Raw genomic sequence first — 9,405 nt, forward strand, 5'->3', positions numbered from 1 at the left:
TGCCCACTTTCTTTTACAATCATAAACTAAATTTTTTAGTTTGGAAGAAATTAATTACCATAAACTCCTATATACGCCTAAAGCCATGCAACATGATCATTTTATATTTAAACCTTGGACACATTAATACACTACTTATGTATTAAAATAGATGTAACTTATCCAAGATATATATACAATAATATTAACAATAAATATTTTATGCAAGATGTTTTTTCATGTTTAATAAAATTTTTATAATATTAATATTATCCCTTAAATTTGGACCTTTAACTTGTAATTGAAGCTTAAATGCTTTGCATGTATAACATTTGTATTTATATGCTTATTTGGCCATTATTACAAGATCATGGAACAAATTCAATTCCAGCCGTCCGATCGTTGGGGGATGAGACACGTTTATGGGCACTGGTGTTGTGGTGTAGAGGTGTCCCCAACGCAAGCAAACACTAGACCTTTGCTCCTTCAGCCTCGGGTTTGTTGATCTGTCAGTTTGAATGGATTTGCTTGGCCTTTTTATACTTGATATCTCTTTCACACATGGTTTCCTCAACTTTGTGGGAGGGAGAGAGTAGTGGTTTGTATTACTAGTTTTGGATTTCAGCTTTAGACTTTGAAGATTCTTGAGGACTTTTAAAAGGAGAGCGATTAAACTAAAGGTTGAAAATTGCAAAGGATGGATATAAAAACAATATGCAATTTCTTCTCTTTTCTGTCATTTTCTGTTGCTAATCCAAAAGGACCAAAACCTCCGATACCCATTCCACTCTAAATAAAATAAATTAAATAAAATCCACATTTTTATTTTATTTTTATAATTGATGTAGGGCCACTCATCCTTTCTTTTAGGTACGCCCATAAATGCCCTTTACCTAAACTAGCGATCTTAGTGAGATTGACTGGTTTGAACGCCCACATCAAATCAAGGGCTCCAAAAGAAGAGTAAAAGATAGAGGTAAAGAGCCATTGGACAAACTTTCTTCTTCAGATCATAGTCCTCTCTTACTCCTCCTTTCTTCTCCTTTAGAGTTCATCTCCTTCCTCTCTTATGTCTTTGTTTTGGTAGTCCAGTGCATGCATTCTGGTGATGGCTGATCAAGGTGGTAGCAGTGCTGTAACAGTGATGAGGGACTATAGGAAAGGGAACTGGACGGTGAATGAGACAATGATTCTAATAGAGGCAAAGAAGATGGATGATCAAAGGAGAATGAAGAGAAGTGGTGAAAATGAAGGGAGGAGCAAGCCTGCAGAGCTGAGATGGAAATGGGTTGAAGACTATTGTTGGAGAAAAGGGTGTTTGAGGAGCCAAAACCAGTGCAATGACAAGTGGGACAATCTGATGAGGGATTACAAGAAAGTGAGAGACTATGAGAGGAGATTATTATCTGAGAGAGGAGACAGTGGAGATCATGATGGTGGGCCTTCTTCTTCTTCTTCTTATTGGATGATCGACAAGAACGAGAGGAAAGAGAAGAACTTGCCTTCCAATATGTTGCGTCAAATATACGAGGGTTTGGTCGAGGTGGTGGAAAGGAAAGGTGTTGGTACTACTTCATCGGCAGCAGCAGCAGCTCATCAAAGGGTGATGAGTGGTGGCGGAGGCGGCCTTGGGCTTGGATCCATTCCCAACATTGGCTATGTGGTTGATAGGATTGAACCTCCATTGCCTCCTTTGTTGCAGCACCACAACCCATCTCCAGTTTCAGTAGCGGCACTGCCGCCGCCGCCACCACTACCACCTCCTCCATCAGCCCCACAACCTCCCCAACAACCACAACAACCTCATATTGCATATCCTCAACCATTGCCCTCCCTAGGTACTCTCTCCCCTCTCTTCTACTACTCTTTGTTGCATTTTCGATATGCATATACGCAGATGTGTTAATAGTAATGGATTCCATGTTAATGTGGCAAAATAAAACTAAAATAAAAAATCTTAAATTTCTTGTAAAAGTTGATGGGTTGTTTGTGCAGTACTTGTTTCTCCATTGGACCTCACAAAAGTTTGTTCCACCTACATTCTCAATATGCCTCTTTCTCTTGCATTCATGCGGCGACTGATTTTACTTTTTTTGATATGTAGAAAAAGGTGATAGTTGACTGAGGTATTGAGTGATGTTATTTTGTGTTAGCGTATATGTATACATTGATGATCGGAATGATTCCAATATTTTTATGTTTTGGAGATGTGTGATAGCTCAGATTCTGATACAAGTGAGTATTCAGACTCACCAGCAAAGCGGAGGAGAAGAGGTGGTGGAGAAGGCACAAGTGGTGGTACTACTACTGCAAGTGGAAGCTCCTCAATTGAAGTGGGTTCTGCAATTTCAAAAAGTGCTTCCATTATAGCAGAAGCCATTCAAGCCTCTGAGGAGAGAGAAGAGAGAAGGCACAGAGATCTTTTGAGTTTGCTTGAGAGAAGATTAAAGATTGAGGAGTCCAAAACTGAGGTCAATAGAGAAGGCATTAATGGCCTTGTTGATGCCATTAACAACCTGGCAAATTCTATCCTTGCATTGGCTTCCGATAGGACACAAACGCCTCCACAATGATCTTCCCTTCATCCATGATCCATCTCACCCATCAAATAACAAAACAATTTTTAACAAAACGATTATTATTATTTACATTTGAGGTGGTAGAGCTGCCTAGCTATTCTCCCTGTACATAGGTGGTGGTGCTTATGATGGTCCAGTCGTGTTCTAATTTTCCTGATTCATTCATGTTGGAAGTTGGAATATTATCACTTTGATTAATCATTATTTATATTTTCATTATGAAATATCAGTTTGATTCAGTTAATTTCATTTTAATTGTTTCTTTCTTTGCTTCAAAGATCCATGCTATATGTCCATTCTTGTATCAGATGACTCCATGTACAAAACTTATTGGATCTAAGGATTTCAACAAGGCTGTATATGCATTTGGAACAATATTGCATTCCTTTGAGGCTCTTGGATTCAAAAAATAATGATTTTTAAACAAATCATAGGTCTTGGATTCAAAAAATAATGATTTTTAAACAAATCATTGGACTTGTTTGATAATTGTTTTCGAAAATAATTATGAAAAATAATTTTTTTTTAATTTTTGTAAAACAAAAGTCAGAAACCTAAAATATTTTTGATCTATTTTTAATAGTTTTAAATATATTCTAAAATAATTTTTATATATACTGTTTTATTTTTAATTATAAAATGTTTATATAATTATTTTTTAAAATATTTTTTACAAAAGAAGTACATAAAATAATTAAAAGATGTTATTTTAAAATATCTTTTTAAATATATTTTAAAATAATTTTTATATGTACTGTTTTATTTTTAATTATAGAATGTTTATATAATTATTTCTTAAAATATTTTTTACAAAACAAGTAAATAAAATAATTAAAAGATGTTATTTTAAAATATCTTATTTTTTGTTTTTACTAATATAAAATCGTTTTTAATTATCAAACATGCTTTTATGTAAATAGTAATAACTTTTATGTAAGATATAAAAATAGTAATTTTTTAAAAGAATTTTTAAAGATAGAAGATAAATAAATATATATATATATATATATATATATAAAATGTTTTATCTTTATATAAAAAAATAATTTAAAAATAAAAATAAAAAGGGTATCCGATGGACCCAAAAGTATTAATATGTTTTTAAGATTTGAAATTTTAAAAATTTTCAAAATAAAAAATAAATTCACTTCTCTTTTATTATAGTTTCTGAAATTTATATAATTTTTATTTTTAAAAATAAAAAAATTATCCTCAAGCATAAATTGATTTTTAAACAAATATTTTTATTGATAGTTACTTCAACAAAACATTTATAACATGGAAAAAGTACTATTTTCGATAAAAATTAAATATAAATAAATAAGATAAAATCAATATTTAAAAAAAAAAAAAAAAAAAAAGGAAAAACATTTCACAATAGATACAAATCAATGAGACATCAGTTGTAAATAAAATTGTTTCGATAGATAGCCATTCTGCAGTGCAGCTGGAGCCATTTTCAAAACCTATAATGGAGTCTGAGGAAGTTGGAATTTGGTTGACTGAACACGGCCCTGGAATCTCCATCACAATTGGGGCGTGAGAGGTACGTGGGGAGAAAGGAGAGTGGGGGAAGTGAGGGGGTGGGGATCACCTATCATTTATGTGGTAGAAATGTGACAAATAGCTGCTCAACTGAGTACACAGCAGTACGTACCACTGAATAGCAGGTATGGCATGCCAAAAGACTGGTCAAAGGCAGACCAGTCAATGATCTGAAACACTGCTCCTGTGAAATTACCATACTCCCCTTTTCTCTCTTATTATTGTTGGCCAGTTGCCAGTTGCCAGTGGCCACCACTCCTTGTATTATTCTCTTCTAAAAGCCAAAAGGGCTGGGATAAAAATTTAAAAACCAAAAAACTTAACTGCCCATTTTCCCATTTTACCCTTCTCTTAAATTTTTTTATTTTGATGGGCCTGGAGAAGCCACAAATTATTATTGGTAATTTTGGTGGCCATTACTGAGCTTTTCTGACAAAGGAGTTCACTAAAGTTTGATATCAAAGTATGAAAAGGCCAAGCAAATCCATTCAAGCTGACACATCAGCAAACCCGAGGTTGACGAGAAAAAGATATGGTGTTGCCTTGCCTTGGGGAGACGTCTATACCTTAGCATCTCTAGCCGATGATGTGCCTCAATCCAACGATCCCACGGCTGGAATTGAATTTGTTATAAGCGCTAACCCCCAGCACCCATCACCATTGCAAATAAATAAAAAGAATTAAAAAATAAAGCCCAATTTAATTTTTCTCCATTAATTATTCTTGTGATTTATTTTAACAATTAGTCACATGATCTTATGAATTAACTAGAATTATGAATGAAAAGTAAATGTATGTTTGAAAACTATTTTCAAGAGTAATTTTTTATTTTTTAAAATATAAAAATAAGAAAATACATTTGACAATTAGAAATCGCTTTTAATTTTTTGTTTTTTTGTTTTTAATAATATAAAAGATAATATTTTAATAAAACATTTTTTAGTTATTTTTTATTTTCATTTATTTTTTAATAACTATTTAAAAAATAATTATATAAGCTTGTAAAATGATAAAAAATAAACACTAGGTGTAAAATTTATTTTTAAAACAAATTAAAATATTTTAGGTTTCAAATAAAGACAATTTTTAAAAACTATTTTCAAAAATTGTTTTTTAAAATCGTTTTCGTTACCAAACAAAACCTATATTATCAAGATAAAAAGTACAACAATTAATTGTAAAATTTGAAATCTTAATTAGAGTTTTTCAAATTCAATATGGTATTATCCTATTATTGATTTATATATAAGATATAGTCTAGGGCAAATCTACATTAAAAGACTAAAAATAAGAGGACGTGGTACCCTAATCATTTGGTTAGCCTCATATACCTATGCTAACACTCTCAAAATCAATGATACACGCACATGATCATATAATATTAGAAAAAGAGGGCATAACAATGTTATGAATTAAAATTACGAAACTACCCCAAATTTGGATTCATTGACGGAAAATAACAACTTGTAGGGTTTCTTTGTAACATTTTTTAAATTTGGAATCTCATATATGAAAAATAGTTTTTAGCATATTCATCCCATAACAATATTATATATAAAATAAAGGGAGAAGTAAGTTTTGATTCGTTAATTTAAAAGAAAAGAAAAAAAAAACCTAACTTTTACGAATTAGTTTTATGTTCATTCATTTAAAAAATATTTTAAAATATATATACTTTTTTATAATTCAGATAATTATTTTGTCAATTGAAAATTTTATATGAGAACTTATTTGATATTAATAAAATAAGAAATTTTAAAAATTAAAACTAACAAAACTTTAAAGTTAAAAATATAAAAATAAAACATGAACTTTTACTTAACTAAATCACAACAATAAAAAATATAAATTCTAGAAAAAGTTTGAAATGTAATGAGAGTCTATATTTTATTTTTTCAATTTTTAAGTTTTTTGGATTTAATTTTATTTTTTTAGTTTTAATTGGATTTAATTTTTAAGTATTTGAGTTTTAATTGTATTTTTAATTTTTAAAATTTCTTATTTTATTGTTGATGTCAACTAACAAAATTTTTATTCTATTTTATTTTTTTTAGAAAAAATTGAAAATATGAGTAAATTTATATAATATAGGATATAAAATCATTATTAATTAGGGAATTAAAAAATATTACTTATTACTTGAGGATCTCTGGAATTTTTGAAAAATAATTTGTAAATTATATAATAAAAAAATCTAAAATTTATTTATTGTAAGATGCTTTTATCAAATTGAAATGATAAATTAATTTTTTTAATAATTTAATTTAATATTATCAAGTAAAAGGGTAAATTATAAAACAATTATAAAAGTGTATATATTTTAAAATATTTTTAAATGAATGAAGATAAAATTGATTTATAAAAATTGAGTGTTCTTTTTTTATATTTTTTAAAATTAGTGAATTCAACCCCACTTTTCCTTAAAATAAAAGTTCTAAAATATTCTTCATATTTTTAATTATTTTTAAAATATTATATAAAGAATAATTGAAAGCACCTAATTTTTTTTTTTAAAAAAAATAGATCGTTTTAATAATAAATGCTTAAAATTGATTTGTAATAAAAATTTTGCAAAATAGATATTTTTTGCATTAAAGAAATGATTTTCCTTATCAAATTAAAACAAAAGATTATATATGCATCAATTTATACCCATTTTACACATCAACCTTAAAAACCCTAACTTTCTAACTCATCTACCTAAATTTAAAGCTAATTTCAACTAATTTTATGCATTTTTTAATCTATACATAACATTATGTTTGTCGAATATATTTTACAACTTATTATCTACATAATTTTCTTTATAAATATTTGTAGTAAAAATAGTTAAAAAAATATATTTAAGAATAATTTTGAAATAAAAACATTTGAAAAAGTAGAAGAAAAAAAAAAGTTTAAGCACAAACTTGAAAAACTAGACACATGTCTAAAGGTTAATGGGGTCCTTCAAAAACCATCAAACCCTTTAGCTTTAGACAATACTTCTTGATTTATCATTTTCCATACCTCAACCAAGTGAAAAAATAATACAAAACGAGGTGAAAAAGAAAAAAGAAAAAAAAGGCTCTCGTAAAATCTTTCAAGATAGGAACCACTTAGTTTGATTTCTAATTTGAAGTACTTAACTCAAGTTTAACTTATATTATTTTTTTTTTATATTAAAATTAGATTGATTGAACTATACTTGAATCATAAGACACAAAATTTTGATATCATAACATAAAAATAAAAATAATAAAAATAAATTTATATCTTTTTAAAAAACTAAAAAGGTATATAATATAATTATAGTTTGATATTCTTTTAAAAATAATAATAATAAAAAGAATATTATTATAATATATATATATATATATATTATAAATATTATAAAAATATTCATTCAAGCTTGAATAACGTTCAGGTTATCCTAATCTTGATTGGAGCCTAATCCAAATTGTATTTAGATTGGAAAAGCATAATTCAAATATAAAAAATGATTGTCTAACTCCCCTAAATATTGAATTGCGGTTGGGCTATCCAAATAAATTGCATTCCTAATTAGAGGTGATTTTTTGTTTATCCACTATTAAAAAAATATAATTTCTTTTGAAGAAATTTGTGAAGGATGGAGAGATGGAAAGAAAAGAAATAGAGAAAGAAGAGTCGGAAGTAAACTTTGAGGGTATTTTTATCTTTTCGTGAGATGGTATTATTAATTATCTAAGAAAAATCGTAGTCCAAATCCATGTACATTAAAGATTAAGTGTCGATGTGTAGCAAAGAGTAGGTGTATGGATGTGTAATTCCTGTTGCAAGACATAGCATGAGTCCTTCCACCAAAATGCAGATGTCAATTTCGCCTTTTAAGACGGGCCATTTAAAGCCTGTGAGGGCTACATGGGTAACAATTTTTTGATACTTTTTTTAGATATTTTATGATATTATAATCATGTTAATCGGGACACCAGAGGTGCACATGTCAAAGCCACTTTGACTAGGGCTTTAACCAGGGAGGATGACCCAATGGGCCCGATCGAGGGCTTGACCGGTCCCTTTCGTTGTTAGTTTTTGGACTCGAGCCTACAGGGTTTTAGGCATAAGAACTGAGGGGTATAATGGTCATTTTGAGTAGGGACTTTGTGGGAGGTTTCGGCCGTGTTTGTGAATTCTATTGGACTAATTAAATAGCAGGGTGGAGGCCCACTTGTCAGCATTTATATGGACTATTATGGAGATGGGTGAACAGGGGGGGTGTGAAATGTTCACACCAAAGATCAAGTCAGTTCCATTTATCCAACACTATTTATTGTGTGTGGGTCCTTCATCTAACTCTATCCATGGATGCTGGATCTTGAAAACGATATGGGCTTGCTCTTTTTATTTATTTTTTATTTTTTTAAGGTGTTAGAGTTGAGTTTAGATTTCTAAGTGGGTTGAATCGACCTGACCCAATAAATGAAAGAAATAAGGAAAATAATTTTTAAGTGTTTTAAAATTACCTAGAAATTATTACTATTAAATAAATAAATAAATAACTAAAATTTTCTCTGAGTGAGAACTCCCTTTCTTTAAAAACCAAAAATAGAAAATATGTGTTTTCTCCTCTTTATCTGAAAACAAAGAAAGAATACATTTTTCTTTCCAGAAAAACAAAAAAATTATTTCTCAAAGGTTTTCCTGTTTTTCTTCATGAAAACGCAGGTTAAAACTCGTGTTGTGAGAAAAGAGTGGTTCTTATATTCATAGTTCCATTCTTGAGACCAAAAAATTTGGTCAATGAAACAACTAATCAGGATTCTTCAGTATTTAAAAAAGTAACCCAAAAACCTTATTTTTCATCACTAATTATAAATTTTTTTTAAAAAAAAAATGCATATTAATAAAACAATACTAAAGATAACAAAAATATGATCCAAATAAAAAAACTTGTAACACCCAATGGAAAGTATTACCAAGAGGATACAACAAAAGTATAACATCTAGAAGTTAATTTTATTTAACATCGATTTATCCATTATTAGAGTAAGGTGTTATTAGAGCTATTTTTATTACTTTATATTTTCTTTATATATAGTATCCTTTTATATATTAAATAAAATTTGTAATTGATATGGAATAAATGTCTACAAATTTTATAGATTTCATAATTTCTCACATTAAAATTTTGAAATATACATAATCTTGGAAGTTATTGTGAAAATATTTATTATAAACAACCATCATAATGCGAAAAAAAAAATCAATTTGCGAATAGATTAAAGTTAAACTATATTGCATTAAAGAAAGTTGTTAAGGGTCAATTATGATATATTCTTAT

General features: G+C 28.6%; 1 protein-coding gene across 3 annotated transcripts; it reads left to right on the forward strand.

Moving 5' to 3' along the window:
* The first annotated feature begins 857 nt into the window (after positions 1 to 857).
* Positions 858 to 2,787, forward strand: LOC100263121 (uncharacterized). 3 transcript variants are annotated; one of them, XM_019222496.2, is made up of 4 exons: positions 858 to 955; positions 1,072 to 1,817; positions 1,975 to 2,089; positions 2,198 to 2,787. In XM_019222496.2, the coding sequence occupies exons 2-4, from the start codon at positions 1,088 to 1,090 to the stop codon at positions 2,550 to 2,552; spliced, it is 1,200 nt and encodes a 399-aa protein (XP_019078041.1). In that variant the 5' UTR covers positions 858 to 955; positions 1,072 to 1,087; the 3' UTR covers positions 2,553 to 2,787. The 3 variants fall into 3 exon arrangements, with proteins under 3 accessions (XP_019078041.1, XP_019078040.1, XP_002272167.2); XM_019222495.2 differs by lacking the exon at positions 858 to 955 and having other exon boundaries at positions 963 to 1,817; XM_002272131.5 differs by lacking the exons at positions 858 to 955; positions 1,975 to 2,089 and having other exon boundaries at positions 963 to 1,817; positions 2,203 to 2,787.
* The last annotated feature ends 6,618 nt before the right edge of the window (positions 2,788 to 9,405 follow it).

Source organism: Vitis vinifera, chromosome 10 (assembly GCF_030704535.1).
Source record: "Vitis vinifera cultivar Pinot Noir 40024 chromosome 10, ASM3070453v1".
NCBI classification, from domain to species: Eukaryota; Viridiplantae; Streptophyta; class Magnoliopsida; order Vitales; family Vitaceae; genus Vitis; species Vitis vinifera.